Below are 19,201 nucleotides of genomic sequence, written 5' to 3'. Positions count from 1 at the left end.
TGAAGCGGTGTCGGGGTTAGGGCCAACTCCATCAAAATGGCTTGGAGCCGTATGTCCAGCTCCTTCTTGGTCCAAGGTTTGAAGGATCTGCAAATTTTGCAGCAGTCGCTGAGATGGGTTTCCCATTGTGGAATGCACATGAGCAGAAAAAGTCCACGTGCGGATCACTGACAGGCATAGGCCATTTGCAAGTGTTGCATGACTTAAAGCCCGGGGCATGCCCCGACCCAGGCGCACCTAACTAGTTCTAACTTTTTTTTTAAAATAACTACAGGTACTACTAACTACGAACTAACAAAGTCCAAAGAGGGAAAGCTACAGCAGAGCTGGAGCAGAACAGTTCCGAAGCACCTTCACTGGCAGCAAGAAGGAACTGAGGGTGGTGAGAGCGCACACTTCAGGGGTCACTACAGGTGTTCCCATATGACTACTGCTAAGGGAAAACTTCCGGTACCGGTGCACGTGGTGAGTTTGCACACCTATTGTGGAATGCACATGAGCAATCACTCGAAGAACAGACAGCTACGACATACTTATATATTATACTATATTTACATGATCACTAGTCCTCCACTAATGGTTGTGGGGAAAAAGATTATTGGTTCTAAAATATTTGTCTCAGACCCCCAGAGTTTTAGGTTACCATATCTTGGAACTTAAAAACAAAAAACAAAAGAACTCCTCCATCCTCCCCCTACATAATAATTTTCGTTAGTCATCTTGCTCTTCTAACTCAATTCTTCAATCCCAACCTGAATTTTTGCAGCCAATAATCCAGTAAATTCTAGAATTAGAGATGAATGCCTGGATTATGCCATCTGAGAACTCAGATTCCAGATATTTTCAAATGATATAAAATACTAGTTTCACAGTCTAGATATTCTTGAAGTAATAAACTGCTAAATGTATGCCGGAAATTAAGTGTGTGTGTGTGGGGAAGTATAATGATAATTTAAATAATACCATTTTTAAAAGGACTTTTATAGTGTGAAAGTGAAGCACATAAATAAATACATTATACCAATAAACCTGGCTTTACAATGATAATGAGCATTCATGCCAAGTGCCTTTTTGGAACTGAACATAGCAAGTTCTGGATACTGTACTAATATAATTTTGAACTCTGATTTAAATATTTAACACACTTTAAAAAATTCTTACTGAGTTGGAAACTCCATTTATACACTCTAGGGGGAGCACTGTGGTGATGTTTCTCTCTATGTTTATCCTTTTCTCCATCTTTGATGTGAGGGGAAATTACTCTTGCAGGGGATCGCGCAAGCTTCTGTGGTTTGGACACATTTATGTGTTTTACTGGAGTACATTTACTTGAACTGTCCATGACAGGAAGATCTTCACTATCACTGCTTTGTCCTGTAATAACACAAATTAATTTTGATTAGAAGATAGACCTATAATTTTAGTATTCTTCTAACCCTACAATCTAGGTTACATAAACTGTGGTTATGGTCAGAAAAGTGAACAGTAAAATTGTGTTTCCTTACTCAAAAGACCCTGCTCCCTTTGTGGATTCCAAATTGTTTCAGATTACTGACAAACCCATTTAAAATTTTCTAATTTTGTTAGGTACATTACGATGAGCTGATTCTTCAGGTGTGCCAGTGCTCCCTCTAACCCCAATGGAGGGAGCAGTTAGGGGCTGAGTCAGCCCCTGCCAAAGTACATTTTTTACCTACAAAAATAATACAGACATTATAAGTCCAAAATAAGTGTGTTTGCTGTCAAAAAAGCAGGTGTGACTTAAAAATACATTTAGTTATTTCAGAGTAGACAAGGCCCTAGAGTCATTTTTCAGAGTGCAGGTGCACTAATTACTTATAGATGTGAACAATGTATGATCATTTCAGTAGAGTATGCATCTCTGATACAGAAGAACCTCAGAGTTACAAACACCAGAGTTACGAACTGATCAGTCAACTACACACGTCATTTGGAACAGGAAGTACACAATCATGCAGCAGAGACAAAAAAAGCCAATACAGTACAATACTGTGTTAAATGTAAACTACAAAACAACAAAAGGAATGTTTAAAAAGAAGATATGACAAGGTAAGGAAACTGTCTCTGTGCTTGTTTCATTTAAATTAAGACAGTTAAAAGCAGCATTTTTCTTCTTCATAGTAAAATTTCAAAGCTTATTAAATCAATGTTCAGTTGTAAACTTTTGAAAGAATAATCAGAACATTTTTTTAGTTACCAACATTTCAGAGTTATGAACAACCTCCATTCCTGAGATGTTCCTAACTGAGGTTCTACTGTACCATATTCACATTGACATGCAGTGTGATCTTGTACTTCAGTGTATAGTTATATTTATTTTGTAAAAATAAAAACAATTTAAAACTTCTTACAATAGTGCCAAAATAAAGGTTCACATTTCAAATATACAAGTCTCAGGAAATTTTAAGTTACAGTTCCCACCAAAATCTTCATTCTGCACATATTAGGCATCATTTAACAGCCTATGAACAATATTTGTTGCAGTTACTGTGGGAACCCAAAATATTTATTTGACAAAAATCTTAACAATGCCATTGTTGGCATTGACTCTGTTGACCTATTTGATTCAAATCCATTAGCTGTCTAAGGTCATCCTTACTTATAAGACTAAATCCAGACTTTCTGCAGCTGATTTTAAAAGGTTACATATCTGATCACAATGTCAACCGTACATAAAAGTCCTGTCTCTAAAAGGTATCGTACTTACCTCATTTCACTCTATGTATTTTTTCTTGTAAGTTACAATTAATGTATCTTTCTTACCTTAGAAGCACTTGGACATGACTTTTCAAGGAGGTGCTTCTATTCAGCAAGCATAGGGACAAAATGATAATTGAGCTGAACATATATAACCAGGATAACTGTAAAATAATTGGTATCTTCTCACATACAGCAGCCTTGTAAAGATAGTTGCTAATGAAAATGATGACGATAACAGTCATGAGACTGTCATGAGACTGCCAGATACTACTAGATACATAGTTAGTGGTCCAGTCAACACTAATTAAAGGTCCTGGCAAGGAAACCCCTACACACGTACAATGGTGATAAATATCAAAAGGATGGATTACTACACACTTGCTGTGATACAGTACAAACATTCACTTCCAAATGTACCTGTTCCATTCTTTTCATTTTTGGCTACAGCACTTGATCGCTTTGGAGTACGCTTTTGTTTCTTTGCCAGTGTCCCACTATTGCCATCGCTTGGCCTTTTTTGACCTGAAGGAAAAGAAAAAAACATGCCTCAAATATTTCTGCCTTCAATATACCCCTTTTAAAACAAATAGATTGAACTGAAAACTAGTATTAGAGGAAGCCAAATGCCACTTTTGAGCCAATAGTCCTTAGCAAAGCAATAAAAGATTTACAATGGTTTCAGGAATTGCCAAAATAGAGATTGGCTTGTCACATGGGAAACACATACCCTTCTCTCCATTATCTCTGTCTTGTACTGCTATACTACAATTGCTTGAAGTGGTACTGGCTTCAAATCCATTAGCAGACTCGCTTTCACAGAGTCCTTCTTGAGATTCTTCTGCCACACTGTCCACTTCAATCGTTACATCGCTTTCACTTTTTATACTGCGAGATTCATCCTGACTAAGAGCAAGGGGGGAGGCCACAGAGAAGTTAGGCTGGACTGCAGGGGTTAAGGCAGATGGATTTGAGGTCAAAGTGTTGGGGTCTGGCTTTTCTGTCACTGCATCCTCACTACTGCTCTTTTCCTTTTCATCAAAGTCATCCAAGTCCACTTCATGGCAAAGTAGAGTTTCAGGTCCAATCTGAGGCATAGCGTCATCCTCATCTTTTAATGGAACGTGCTCATTTTCCTCAGATGTACATTCAAAGTTTTCATTAGTCAGCTCTTGAACATGTTGATCTGACTCTGCTACTAAAGACGGCATTTCCTCATTTTCAGTTCTGAGTGACTCTTCATCATGAAAGTCTTTACATTCCTCTATTCCAATACATTCATTGGTCCTCTCCTCAGACACAATATTTGGCACTTCCATCTCACACTCTCGTCGTACCTTTTTCTCAGGTGATGTCTGTTCCAACGTTTTCCTTTTCAAAAGCTTCTTATCTTTTGTACAAGGGTCTGTTTCATTTTCAGCAGTGGTGGAAAACTCTTTACTGTCTAAGGAAGAAATTTCTGATCTTTCAGATTCTATGAGGGTTTCATTTGTTCCCTCTTCCTGGCTTTCTGGCAAAACCTTTACATTCTCTAAAGAGGGGTCTTTTGTCTTGCTCCTTCTTCCCTTCCCCTTAGGTGATTTTTCAGTCTCTTTTTTCATTTCTTCCACTTGTTCAGCTTTGTTTCCAAAAATCTGAACTATTTGTTCACTTTCTTCAACTTCCAGTTTCAAAGTTTCTAGAGGCTGCACTTGAGTCCTGTCATTTTCTTTCATCAATACATGTGGGATCTTTGGGTTTTCTTCAGCAGGTTTCTCATCAATTAGTTTTTCATTTTTTTCCATATCTGAAATTTCTGCAGAAAATTCTTCATTCATACTCTTTTCAGAAGTCTCATCAGCTTCACTGTCAGATGAACCAGAATCTGCCAGAAAATAAGATTAAAAAACAATACATAAGGTCATTGTTAAAGCACAATTTTTTTATATTAGCTATGCAGATACTATTCAATAACCCACACAGATATAGTGTCCAAAAATCACTTTATGGAAAAAAAAAAAAAAAAAAAAGAAAAAAAAAATCAAGAGTTTTGGTTTTGCATCAACTACAACTAAATAAAAAAAAATCCAAAATGTGTTGCATTGTTCAACCTATTTTTGCTACAGTTTTTCTGAGTGTTACTTTAGATCTCTATGAAAGTATGGTAGCACTAGTGTAAACTTTTTTTTGTGTTCACTTTTTTTTTTTTTTTTTTGGTGGTGATGGTGGTGGAGGGGGTTAGAAATCAAAAAGCCACACATAAATCATAGTTCAGGAGGACAGGATAGTTTTACAAGTCTCCTTATAGCTTGAATCTTCCCAGTCACCTCACCTCAAAAAGGAACGGATGGCTCAGAAGACTAATAATGGGGTTTCAGCCATTTCATTGCTAAATCAGTGGTTTCAATCAGAAGCCATATAGATAGCAAGTAATACTATGGTGCCTGATAGTTGTGCAGAGACCTATATGAAATGAGTTGGTGGCTTCAATTCAGTTCCTACTAGACAAGGGTTCTTATCATCAAACAACACTGTCACCATTTGTACTTAACTAGCATCCCTGATGGATGCATGAGCTGTGACATTAGAAGACTGAGTGACCATAGTAATGGCCACAATTTTATCTCTGGATTAGGACTGAAGCAGACTGATGTGAGAACATGGGGTAGCTGCCCCTTCCCTAATTGCTTGGGGAGGAAAGAGAGATTTTTTTTTCCTCCACTGGTGTCAATTTAGTTCTTTCAACAGCATTAAAATTCGCAGGGAAAAAAGGGGGTTTTAATCGCTTTTTCAAAAAGGAATGAAAATAAAAAACACAGGACAGAGATCACTCACCGTTTGATCCTCTATCAGAATCAAACATTCCTGAGCTACGTCTCGTCTGCCTGCGAGGTGTTCCTAAAAATCAAAATCAAAACTAATTAATTTATATAGAATAAAATTTGTTATATAGCTAGTAAACTGACTGACTGAATGCACAGGACTTCAAAACTGTTGACTTACAATAAAACAATATGTTTATTAAATGTTTCATACTAACGTGTGGGGTTACATTATTAGTATTTACATACATTTCTCCTATGTATGAGCACCCTAAGTGTCTCACATGACTGTATCAGGTGTACCTTCTGTTCCATTTGGTAATGACGAGCAATCTGACATATTGCTCCGTGTACTTCTGGCTCCTGCTTTACCTTCACTATTAGGTGTTTTGGATAAACTGCAAGACATGTTTGACAGAAGAGTAGATTTCAGAGGGGGGCGGCCACGTTTTGATTTCTGTTTCTCCTCATCCTTCTTTTCATCCTTTTCCTGGTCGTCTTTACTCTGAAGACACAAAATTGGGCATTCTATGAATGTACATCACTGCTTATATAGTCAAAACGTCACCCTTTTTGGGCTACACATTAAGGGGAGAGGCTAGGGAGTGAACAGCTAAATAAACTCTTATTCTTAGGAGCAGAGAGATCCATTAAGCTCTTACAAACTATTACAAGAAGTTTACTGATCTACAAATATTACTTTTGCTTTTTTCTTTTGTTTTCTCTTTGGTCCTCCTTTGTCCAAAGGCCAGATAATCCGATCAGCTTTCACCCATTCATCGTATCTAAAAGCAAAACACAGCACACTGTTACTACTCCCGTTAAAAACTGTTTTATTGTAATTTGATGGTTCAAAGCTGAATTGCAAAGACCTTAATAACAATTCAAAATAGATCCCCAACCCCCTTTTAGCAACATATCAAGTATCTGATGTTTTAAAATGTATTTAGTGCTATGTTTTATTGCAATTACCTTCCTAAGATCCTGAGGAAATCTGAAGGTGCAGACCTTCCTGGTCTCCTGCCAGCAAAGCACTGGAAGTCAGGTGACCTGGGGTCAATTACAGACTCTTCCATCAACTTCATGTGACCTTAGAAAATTCAGTTTTAATCTCTCCACGCCTCAGTTTCCCCATCTATAACACTGTTATAAAATAATCATACTTACCTGTGTTTTTAAAGAGTTTTCAAATTGTCTGGCAAAAGACACTAAGCATTAGGGGAGACTGTCAAAGGCATAAATGCAGTTAGGTGCTTATCTGCCATTTGTGCCTTTGAAACTCTCTTGCATTATTATTATTATTATCATCAATATAGAAGAGGGGATGTGAATAGAAGTTTGGAAAAAAGGTTTCTTTCAAACCTACATGATGTCAATGACATTCAAGAAAGTCTGTTTAGCTTTCTCAGGAATTCAGTGAGATGGCAAGTCTCACATTTTAATGTATAAGGAAAATACATTTTAAAATATATTTGAGTTTTGTGGCATTAGCAGTCACATTGTTTATAAAAATAAAGAAATGCCATTACACAACAGGTATTCAATATAAGGAATGCACTCTTTTGGAATACAACATAAGCGTTCAGTGGATTTTTTTCTGCACCTCCTTACAGTTCAGCTTTCCCCACTCACTCCCACCATGAATTTCTTAAAACATAGATCTTCTTTAATTATAGCCAGTGTTCAACTGTCAGCATATTTTTTGTTGCTGAAATTTCAGAGTTTAATAGACCAATAACTGTATAAGCTACCCTACTACTAAACGCAATACCGTTTCTAATACTCAGGGTGACATCTGGAAGCACACCACCACTTTCTTAAAAGGCAAGAGTAATTTAAACGTCACTTTCATAGCTCACTATATTCGCCAAAAGTCTGATCCTGGTGACAATTACCAGGAATTGGATTTATTCCCACAAGAACTCCAATGTAATATAAAAGTACTACTCACACTTTTACGCAGAGATGGACCAAAATCCTGCAAACACTTACACACATGCGTAATTCCATTGGCTTCAATAGGATTACTCATATGTGAGTGAGGGTAGGCACATGAAAAAGTTTTAGCAGGATCTGACCCTATTGTGCAATACTAATTCACTGCAGGGCCAAGAGACCCATTACTCTTCCCCCTTTGATGACATTTTCTCTTCAAAAGCAAAAAAAAATAAATCTCTGAATACAACAATTATTTTAGTAAACTAAAATGAAGTTAACTAGTAATTTCTCCTTCTTACCTTACATTCCAGCCATAGTAATGTACTAAATATAAAACCTCTCCATCATCAATTTCTGTGCTTTTAATACTGGCTTCATAAATTTTCTGAGTTTTTCCACGTCCATATTTTACTTTCACTTTGGTTCCCGTTAGACAGGGCTCTGAGTCCTCCTCATCTTCCTCCCCTTCTGATTCTCCTTTGTTTTCAACTTCCTCCCTGTAGGCAAGGTATATTTATAATGCCCATTGATTATTTAATTACAATCAGACCTAACATTTCCAAAGCATAGTTTCTAATCAAAGGAAGGAGAAGATAAAAAGTTTGCAGTAGGGAGTTCCTTGCTTCATGAAGTGCAATGTATAAAAAAAAGGGGCTGGTCATAGCTTATTCAAGTCAGACACCTCCACTCTGATTTGCATAAATCAGAAGTGTTAAAAATGATGCATCGGATTTATTCACAAATCACATTTTAACATGATTTATTATGTGCATAACTATCTCAAAGCTTTAACGTTTATCCTCTGAAACATATGGAGATCACAGAAAGAAGGTGGAGAAAATACATTACATTAACTCACTGTTTTGAAGCTCAGTGAAACAGAAGGTGCTGAGCAAGGCAACATTAACTTTAATTCTTAGTATTTGCTTCTGCTGTGTTATTTTAAATTTTTCCACCTTCCACAATTTTCTTTCAAGTTATATGAGACGTTTGCACTGTCAATGTAATGGCCCTTTTGTGGATATCTAATCAGTTCCACTGAAGCAAACAGTGGTGAACACAAAGTTACAATAAATGCCTTTAACTGTGATATCATTTAAAAAAAGAGGCTAAGAATTTTTATCTACTATTTAACTTAAGGAAAGATCCATAACAAGGACTAGGTGCCTGAAAAATGTCTTTTCAATAACCAATGTCTCATCTGAGCTACATACGTACGCGGCCTTTTAAACAAATTATTTGGAATAGAAGCAAAACCTAGAACTATAAGGAACCACAAGCAGACAAAATAGACAGAAAAAGCACTACTTGCTTTTTACAAAAGATAAATGTTAGTTCATCTCTGACTATAACCTATCTTGCAGCAATAACAGTTTACACTAAAAGGAAAGACGATGGCCAAGGCATCAAGTACTTACAAGAAAGATGACCAAGAAACTGTAGATATATGTAATACACCTATGCAACCTACTGTACACCCACGCAGTATCTATGTTTGAATGGAATTTTTGCTTGCTGTGTTATTCTACAAGAACTTTCTTTTGACTGAAGGCGCAGCCTTCTTTGAAGTCACTGTTTTTTCCACAAGTGCATCAAAATGAGAACATCAGAATGGCCACACTGGGTCAGACCAAGGGTCCATCTAGCCCAGTATCCTGTCTTCCAACAGTGGCCAATGCCAGGTGCTTCAGAGGGAATGAAGAGAACATCCCCTGTCACTCATTCCCAGCTTCTGGAAAACAGATTATTGACACCATCCCTGCCAATCCTGGTTAATAGCCATTGATCTATCCTCCAGGAACTTATCTAGTTCTTTTTTGAACCCTGTTATATAGTCTAGGCCTTCACAACATCCTCTGGCAAAGAGTTCTACAGGTTGATTGTGCGTTGTGTGAAGAAATACTTCCTTCCTTATTTTCTCCACCCATAGTCATCTCTTTTCCAAGCTGAAAAGTCCCAGTCTTATTAATCTCTCCTCATATGGAAATGATATGGAGATGATGCAGCTAACACATTCTCCAGTTGCATCAAACAAAAAGTCATCAGGCTTGATTCACTCAGCTTGTGCCCCAAGTGCGCTCCTCCCCAGGCACATGGGCTAGAAAAGAGGAAGAATGATGTCACAAGGAGCAGAACCAATCCCTGAATGGAGCAAGGGGGTAGTCAGGTCTAGCAGGGTGGGAAGAGAGAGGCCTAGCCTGTTTTCACAACCCCTGGACAGCAGTGATTTAAACCAATTCTGCCTCTCAGTTTGTACTATGGCTGCTATTTTCTACCACTCAGCTCGTTACTCCAACATCTCCTCATTCTTCCACATTGTTCTGTTGCCTGCCACTCTGTCCTTGCCCTCCATGTTGCCCTCTCTCCTTCCCTGCCTCTTCAATCCATCTCCCCTTTTCATTTTTAGTCCCCCTCCCCCTTCCCTTCTCCTTTGCTCTTATTAATTCATCCCCTCCTGCCCTCTAAATACATTTAAATAAAAATGGAAACAAGCGCAAGTTGGACATTTGCCAACCATCATTAGCCACTTCACTTGTATGTTACATCCACTTTCTACCCCAAATCATACAACACAAATAGACAAGACAGAGTGTGGGAAACCATCTATCATTACATGGTTGCACAACACCTAGCCAATCCTAGCTGTGCTTGCGTGTACTACTGTGCACAAATACCAGTATAATACAAGCCCGAAGTAGGGTGACCAGATGTCCCGATACATCCCCCCCGTCCCCATGTGTCCTAATGTTTTCTTCCTCTCATCTGGTCACCCTAGCCCACAGTGACAGAAGTCCATCCAGAGAAGCAGTACAGCAGTGAATATTGTGTGCAACTGAGGGGGGTGGTGACACTCTTGGCTAAAGCAGCCCAGAAGTGGGGCTGGGATGAGAACAGAGCTAGAACATCCAGGGATGCACTGATTCAATACACCTCCTGGGAAGCATTCTCAAGATAAACTCCTGTATGGCCCCCAAAACTAGAATGCTGCCCTTTCTGACCGAACCCTTGGAGGAAGATGACAGTGGAAATACTACCTGCCATCTCCAGGGAAGAATCCTCCCTCAGGTACAGCAGGCCTCTGCTGTCTTGGAGATGCACAAGGAGGGGCAAATTGTGATGGGTGTGTGTGTGTATCATGGACTTGATTCACATCTGATCTCCAGAAATGGAATCCTAAACCTCCCTTGTACTCAGCAATACAGAGTGCCGCTGTACCATCACACAGGCATTCTTTTAAAGAGCAGATGTAAGTTAATATGTACCTCTCTTGCCTTCTCTCTTCCTCTTCATCAGATTCTTTATCAGATTCCTCTTGCTTTTTCATTTTCTTCTCTTTTTGCTTTGGTGTGTTCTTTCTCCCGAGTGGTGTCTCATTTTCTTTCTTATCTGCATTCTCAAGTGTTTCCTCTACATCTTTATTTTCTTTGTTGCTGTCTTTTAATTTGTCCTGCATTTTATCCTCTTCAGTTTCTTTTTTAGTAGTTATTGCATCGCGAGCAAGTCTCCTCCTTCCCTAAGATAGAAATACAATCTGTTAAACAAGCATTGTCACGTTCAGGGCAGGGGAGGTTATGCAGTGCATCCTGTGCACTGAAGCATATTTATTTTTCCTGTATAGAAGACAGATTGGAGGCCAACGTGAAGTTTTGCATTTGAGAGTTATCACAGATTTATAAATTTAAAACATTGTGTGCATTCTACAAGGCCTGAAGTCCCTGATCACATGAAATATCACCCTCCCTAGCTGACTATGGCAGTTGTGGTAAGTGGAACTACTTGAGTTGATAGTCCCATGGTTTAAAAGGGACAGAGATGCTCACAAGGCATTTTCCACGAGGGATCCTCAATTCTGGAAAGTGCTCTCCTTAGTCTGACAGGACCCAGATTTGTATGCAGTGTTTTTGTAGCCGTGTTGGTCACAGGATATTAAGAGGGACAAAGTGGGTGATGTAATCTCTGTTATTGGACCAACTTCCATCAGTGAGAGAGACAAACTTTCGAGCTTACACAGAGCTCTACTTCAGGTCTGGGCCTGATGAAAAGCTGTGTGTATATTTGAACTCTTGTCTCTCTCATCAACATAACTTGGTCCAATAACAGATATTACCTCACCGACCTTGTCTCTCTAGATTTGTTTGCCTTCAGAGCATGCTGCAAGCCCACTGGAGTTTCCAAAGGGGTAAAGTGGGGACAGCTGGTGAGTTTGAGGAAGGGGGTCTTAACTGTTATGGGCTTATTGTTTTATTATTAGCGGCCTAGGTGCTCTTTTTGGTAGCGTCACATTTTTGTACTCAGAACATATATCCTTCTATTAGAATGTATTTATTATTCAAAACAACTATCAAAACACATTAGGTGCCCTAATAATTAAACTTATAGCAACATAATGGCAACCACCTGGAAGTATTACATAGTCACATACAGATAACATTATCTACATATTATTTAATGCTGCTGGTTGGCCGAGTTAACAGGTTAACTTTGCCATCCAATAAGTCAAAGCAGCATCAAAAAAACCCTTCCACTCCCTCTTCTCTCCTGACCCACAACCTTCCTCCAACACCCTGTCAAATAAAAACGGCTTTTGCAGCATGCTGGACGGTGAACAAATTAGAGATAATCATAGGTAATTGGTCTGTATTATCTTTTCATATTTTCAGTGCTTGTCTAAAGCTAAATATTGTATATTTATATTATTGTAGAAACCACATATTTTAAACTATTGATTCAATACATTTACCACATTTTAAGTAGCATTTCCAGTAAGCATATGCTCACAGTATTTTTATTTTCTTGTAATAAGATCCTTTCTATCAGTCATTTAATATCTTGACAGGATCTAGTCACCAAAAAACTTCAATAGGAAACAAACTTCTGATGTTATACGGAAGCTAGCTTACATCACAAGGAGATGAGATCCTAAATGTGCATTATTAAATATTTTAACTGGAAACATTCTTTGTTCTTTGGTAACTGTCAGAAGTAACATTTCTTTCTCTTTCAGTGTGCTAGTTTTAATAAACGAACACACAGTAACTTCCTTAATAGAAGTTGTTCTTTGCTGCTTCCTTAATGGAACTAGCCAGAGTTCTAGCCAGTTAATCTAGATAACTCAGACAGTTAATTTCTTGTTCTAATGAAGGAAAAATTCTTTTAAATATTTTCTTATATTCTACTTTTGATTGAACACTAAATTAGACGGGGTCACTGATGTATCTATGTACCTGCTGACATGGCCCTCATCACCACAGCATTCAAGCAATACTCAAAATAAAAAAATAAAAATAGACAAACAAAAAACTTACTATCCCTCCATTCCCTTCTCTGCAGATGTGAATGAGCTGAAAGGCTGAAGATTTTTATTTATTTTTTAAAGAGAGAGAGATCATGAGAACACTAGGTCAAAGAAATGGGGTTTACATTTGGTACTTAAAGCTGTGAGGTGTCTGCTCATTCTTATCTCTTGCAAGAGGAAGTTACATAATCTAGGTCCAGCTCCTGTGAAAATTCTCCCGTGTTCACAAGTCTACTCCACTTGGTGATAGTTTTATGGTTCTGGTGGAACACAGCTGTTGATGAAAGTCATGGTTGTGCAGGGAAACAAAGTCTGAGTCAGAAGGGACCATCACGACCATCTAGTCTGATCCTGCACATTGCAGGGCACAGAACCTCACCCACCCACTCCTGTAATAGACCCCTAACATCTGGCTGGGTACTAAAGTCCTCAAATCATGATGTAAAGCAGGGGTCGGCAGCCTTTCAGAAGTGGTGTGCCGAGTCTTCATCTATTCACTCTAATTTAAGGTTTCGCGTGCCAGTAATATATTAACATTTTTAGAAGGCCTCTTTCTATAAGTCTATAATATATAACTAAACTATTGTTGTTTGTAAAGTAAATAAGGTTTAAAAATGTTTAAGACGCTTCATTTAAAATTAAATTAAAATGCAGAGCCCCCTCGACCGGTGGCCAGGACCTGGCCAGTTTGAGTGCCACTGAAAATCGGCTTGTGTGCGCCGCCTTCGGCACGCGTGCCATAGGTTGCCTACCCCTGATGAAAAGGCTTCAAGTTACAGAGAATCCACTGTTTACACTAGTTTAAACTTGCAAGTGACCTGTGCCCCATGCTGCCGAGGAAGGTGAAACCCCCCTAGGGTCTCAGCCAATCTGACCCAGGGGAAAATTCCTTTCCAACCTCAAATGTAGCGATCAGTTAGACCTGGAGCATGAGGGCAAGACCCACCAGCCAGACAACTGGGAAAGAATTGTCTTTAGTAACTCAGAGCCCTCCCCAGCTACTGTCTCACTCCCAGCCATTGGAGGAGATATTTGCTGCTAGCAATTGCAGATCAGCTACATGCCATTGTAGGCAGTCTCATCATACCATCCCCTCCATAAGCTTATCAAGCTCAGTCTTGAAGCCAGCTAGTTTTTTTGCCCCAACTATTCTTGAAAGGCTGCTCTAGAACTTTAGTCCTCTAATGGTTAGAAAACTTCATCTAATTCCAAGCCTAAATTTGTTGATGGCCAGTTTATATCCATTTGTTCTTGTGTCCACATTGGCGCTTAACTGAAATAACTTTCCCTCCCTGGTATTTATCCCTCTGATGTTTTTTTTTAGAGAGAGCAATCATGTTTCCCCTCAGCCTTCTTTTGGTTAGGCTAAAGAAGCCAAACTCTTTGAGGCTCCTCTCATAAGGTAGGTTTTCCATTCCTTCAAATATCCTAGTAGCCTCTCTCTGCACCTGTTCCAGTTTGAATTAATCTTTCTTAAACATGGGAGACCAAAACTGCACACAATATTCCAGATGAGGTTTCACCTGTGCCTTGTATAATGGTACCAACACCTCCCTGTCTCTACTGGAAATACCTCGCCTGATGCATCCTAGGATTGCATTAGCCTTTTCACGGCCATATCACATTGGTGGCTCATCGTCATTCTGTGATCAGCCAATGCACCCAGGTCTTTCTCCTTCTCTGTCACTTCCAACTGATACGTACTCAGCTTGTAGCTTGTTGTTAGTCCCCAAGTGCATGATTCTGCACTATTAAATTTCATCCTCTCTCTATTACTCCAGTTTTCAAGGTCACCCAGATCATCTTGTACGATATTCTGGTCCTTCTCCATATTGGCAATACCTCCCAACTTTGTATCATCTGCAAATTTTATTAGCACATTCCTACTTTTGTGCCATGGTCAGTAATAAAAATGTTAAATAAGGTTGGTCCCAAAACTAATCCCTGAGGAACTCCACTAGTAAACACATTCCAGCCTGACAGTTCACCTTTCAGGATGACCCATTGTTGTCTCCCCTTTAATCAGTTCTTTATCCCCATCTTCTCAAATGCATTACTGAAACCTAGGTAGATTAGATCTACTGCATTTCCTTTGTCTAAAGATGATCTCAGGTAGCTTGGTCAATTTCCTGGAGGGTTTTGACCATCAAGAGAGAACTTGAAATGGACTATATTCAATGGGAAGCCAGCGTAAACAGTGGAACATTGTCTTGATATGTGAATGGAAGTCTGTGTTGTCCAGCATGTGGCTCCTGTGTTTGTACAAGTATGGCAATTCCCATGTACAGCCAATCCTCTAGGGAAATCTCATATCAGTGAACTATTAAGGACACCCAGTTCTATTTAGCACATAAATAAAAAAAAAACAAACCTCAAATCAGACTACTTACTCTCGGGGATCTTAATTCTATTTCTTCTTTTTCACTTTCGCTGCTGGAATCATTTTCTTCTGCTTCATTTTTTACTTCTGCTGGAAGCATTTCTTGTTCCTCTTTTACACTTTCCTCCATTGGTTCTTCTTGTTTCTGAATGTCTTCTACCACTTTTGGTTCATTATGATGGATGGTCCTGAACTGAATGTTTGCAGAGCGGCAGTATTCTTCAAAACCATAAAGATACCTATATATGCAAACAAAGGTTCACTACATTTTTACCATTGCATATCTGATTTTCATTTCACTGAACTGCAAAAAAATTCTTTATTTTCTTGCTCACAGAAGTGCAAGAGAAGAACACTAACTCCTGAAGAAAGAAAAAAAAAAAAAACCAACCCCCAAAACCCCAAACCAAACAATAAAAACCTCAATCCTATGTTAAGAGATTTTGAGGTAGCATGATTAAGCAGTCATATGAGAGTGACTAAGTTTAACATTGCACGTGCTCAGCTTTAATTCTGTCCCATTTGCTTAAGCATTCATGACAGTCAAGCGCACATCATGCTATACTGTTTGTCAAACACACAATTGCTTTTACAATTTTAGAATCACCTTGCAATATTTTTTCCCATTCTTATACTGTTAGAGCGTTTTTAATGTCATAATGGTCTATCACAACTTTACTAATTTTTGCATGCTAAATACTTTTCTGTAAAATATGCATCTTAAATTAGTGCCCTGCTCAACTCCCATTGAAGACAATCTGAATATTTTCATTTACTTTAACAAGTAGGATGAGACCCTTTGTCACCTGCTATTCAAAAAGCACGACTTTCATTAGGTTCAAGTCAGAGAACAAGGTAGTTAACCACTAAGCTAGTTTAGCTGCAAAATTAAGGTGGGCAATATATGCCTGCAAATTTTCACTTCTCTTCTTAATCAGCAATAGTTTGCTGTGTACTTTTCAAATGATTACTTTAATGAGCTGTCTGGCATACACAACTGTAAAAGAGAGAATACACATTAATCTAAGGCTTAGAAAACATATGATATATTTGTATGAAACAAAATGCAACCATGTCATTAAAGACTTTTGTAGTGCAAATGCACAACGGTGAGAGTTAATGTTGCATGTGTAACCTTAACTTAAGCCATTCCTGATACTGGTGCCAATCACACAACCTCAGTGCTCAGTTGTTCTGATTGTTTTCTTAAACAAAAAAAATTAAGTTCTTCAGAATTGGGCAAAACATTCCCCCTGCTTCCCACATGTAGAGCTCAATTTCTCCTTTTACTCAAAACACTGAACTATATTTGCTCAACCTTTCAGGAGAAAAAAAGAAGAAAAAAAAGTCCACTCTACTTAGAAAGTGAGCCTGAAACGTTTCAGCCCAGAAGATGTAAGTATCAAAAATGAAAATACAACTGAACATCAGGGGTTAGAATGAAAAGGCTTATGCAGCCTTAACTCAAGTGGTCACCACCACTCCTACTCCTATAGCTAACAACGTAAGTGTGTCTGAAAGCCATCATCTACAGATCTATAAAGATATAACCAAAATTTCTGCACTGATGTTTGAAAGATTACTTCTGCAACACACTTATTTCTAGCTACATTGTACAGAAAGTTTAAAAGTCTGGAGCATATAAATGCAAAGCACAGCCCACAGCATGCAGCTATCACAAATCTCAATGGAAGTAGAATGTGTGTGCATCTGAGGACAGAGTCTGTCCATGTTGTTAAGCATAAGCTGCAAACTGATTGTATAGCAGTTTTCATTGCTATATTCCAAAACAGTAACACCACACGCCAACAATGGAGATTTCCTGCTCTAAAACAAGCAATGTTCTAAGAAACTGCAACTGCAAGATCCTACATGGTGCCTAGCACCTACTTCCCTTTGTAGTTAATGGAAGTGGAAGACAGGGCCGGCTTTAAGCCAATTCACCCAATTCCCCGGAATCGGGCCTTGTGCCGAAGAGGGCCCTGCGCCTAAGGGGGTCCTGCTCCAGGGGTCTTCGGTGGTGGAGTTCCTTTGGTGCCGCGGAAAACCCGAAGCAGACCCCTCACTGACGAGTATTCCAATCGGGCCCCGTGGGTCATACAGCCGGCCCTGATGGAGGATGCTAAGCACCACTCTCACTGCAGAACTCTGGCCCTTGTTTTCAAGAACTTCTTACGTTGCTACATTAATTTTGCCAGATTTTAAGAATAGAATGTGGAACACTAACTTGTCTACTAATATCAACTGCTGAGCCATCAAAATAAAATGTTCATGCCACTTTTCAGATTTTCCATATTTATAAAACTATTCATTCAATCATCTAATAATATATAACTTACTTTCTATAAGCAGTTTTTACATTGTAGGAAGCAGCTGAGTTCAAAATAGGAATGCCAAGGTCCATATAAATTTGCTTCCATACAGCACCGCTGTCAATCTGGAAAAGTAAGTTTTATTTGTTAATCAGGAAAATTAAGAACAAAATTTACTGTGACACTAGAACTGTAACCATAACTTCCAAGAGAACAAATAGATGTTTTGCTTATGAAAAATTTGACACTTACATTGTCACACCCACCCTGTTGATACACCAGTCTAAAAAGTTTGAAGAGGTTAAGATCCTTGTAGCCCAGAACAGGAGGTTTATTGATAGGAGTACCTAATTAACATAAGAATACAAATAAATAAAGTTACCATGCAGATGAGCAAACTTCTCTTCCATCCCATAGCACACACTTGATTGCTGGTACATTTTTTAATTTAGTGTCTGAAATAATATTTTTACTCATAAAAGGACATCCCAAGTCAGTTGCTCCCAACTAATGGTCATGCTCAGCTTTTGCATCAGCATTTGGTTGGTTCTAGGTGGGTTATTATTATGTTTGGCATCATAGGCCTGCAAACTACACAGGTTCTCTGACCCTCCTCAAATCTCTCGGGAAAACCCCATCTGATTGGCTGCCCTTACCCAAACAGCAGGGAAAACACGGAAGGGCAGCCAAAACATGGAAGGACAGCCTATCAGAATTGCTAAGGAAAAGCCTGGAAAATGGTAGGGTGTGGGAGTCGATAAAAAGAAGAACATCAAATGTTTGGGTGAAGGGGACATGGAGTAGAAAATTAAATTAAAGGGTCAGAATGTGTGAAATGGTGGAAAAGGTGGCAAAAGAGAAAAATATTTGTGTGGCGACAGAGTATGAAACTAAACTAATAGAGCTGGGAATCAGGTAGGAAATGAGAATCTATTAATTGTGAAAGAGGAGGCTCGAAATAAACAGGGCTAAGGGCTGAAAATTGATGAAGTTGCTATTCCTCCCTGCCAAGGTAGAAAAGGAGGCCCCCTTTTTTCCATTAAATACTATATTTAAGCAATATCAGTTTGTCTCGGGACTGGGTCTTTACTTTTAATGCTGTTACCTTCCTTGTTTTCCCCACGTCCCACAGCTGCCTACACAGTCTCTCCCTACTTCCTTGACTAACAGCACTTGAGGCAGGGTGACACTCCTCAGTGAAGGAAGAGGAGAAAGGACAGTAACAGAAGTAGAAGAAGAATCACTTTATAAAGAAGCTAGTATTGCTTACACATAACACACTTTTCTCTGAAGCCCCTCCTCCCTCCTCCCGCCCCCCCGAGAGTGCTAATTCCACATGGCATGGCCTTCAAAGTGATGCTGGATGAACGCCAGAAAAGCTTGCCATAACAAATACATGACCCACTGATATATTTGTGATAGGCAAGTGGCAAGACTGAACAGGCTAGGTACTACTCCATTAAGCCTCTGTGGATTGGAAAATACCTTATTAAAGAGAAGACCAGCCTACTTAAAATGGTGACCTGCCATATTTTTTTTAATTATACTTAAAGATCGTGAAACCATTCTGACTGAACTAATATAGTCTGTCTCCCTTTTGTGTGTTTTTCTTATCAACATTTATTGCTATAGATTACTTTAACATTTTATGAACTTTTATGCACTCTTCCCTCATTCACCAAAGGGCAGAGAAGGTATTCAGTATGTAACTGATTCTAAACTTATTCTTTTCATTCCCAGTCCTTTTAAATCCAGA

At 38.8% G+C, this 19,201-nt stretch overlaps 1 protein-coding gene across 6 annotated transcripts in view; it reads right to left on the bottom strand.

The window, feature by feature from the left end:
• The window catches only part of ARID4A (AT-rich interaction domain 4A), a 66,613-nt gene that overhangs the window by 8,379 nt on the left and 39,033 nt on the right, over positions 1 to 19,201 (bottom strand). For 3 of the 6 annotated variants that reach the window (XM_045015553.1, XM_045015552.1, XM_045015551.1), the window contains exons 13-23: positions 17,698 to 17,792; positions 17,473 to 17,570; positions 15,144 to 15,372; positions 10,721 to 10,971; positions 7,757 to 7,954; positions 6,220 to 6,304; positions 5,823 to 6,024; positions 5,533 to 5,595; positions 3,449 to 4,582; positions 3,139 to 3,243; positions 1,162 to 1,374 (exon numbers count right to left, since the gene is read on the bottom strand). In XM_045015553.1, coding sequence (XP_044871488.1) covers positions 1,162 to 1,374; positions 3,139 to 3,243; positions 3,449 to 4,582; positions 5,533 to 5,595; positions 5,823 to 6,024; positions 6,220 to 6,304; positions 7,757 to 7,954; positions 10,721 to 10,971; positions 15,144 to 15,372; positions 17,473 to 17,570; positions 17,698 to 17,792 — 2,673 coding nt within the window. The remainder of the gene's footprint in view (positions 1 to 1,161; positions 1,375 to 3,138; positions 3,244 to 3,448; positions 4,583 to 5,532; positions 5,596 to 5,822; positions 6,025 to 6,219; positions 6,305 to 7,756; positions 7,955 to 10,720; positions 10,972 to 15,143; positions 15,373 to 17,472; positions 17,571 to 17,697; positions 17,793 to 19,201) is intronic. The other 3 variants (XM_045015555.1, XM_045015554.1, XM_045015557.1) reach the window with 3 other exon arrangements.

The sequence above is a fragment of the Mauremys mutica genome, chromosome 4 (assembly GCF_020497125.1).
Source record: "Mauremys mutica isolate MM-2020 ecotype Southern chromosome 4, ASM2049712v1, whole genome shotgun sequence".
Classification (NCBI taxonomy): Eukaryota; Metazoa; Chordata; order Testudines; family Geoemydidae; genus Mauremys; species Mauremys mutica.
Note: the sequence above shows the minus strand (reverse complement) of the source record. Positions and strands in the feature narration are given on the sequence as shown.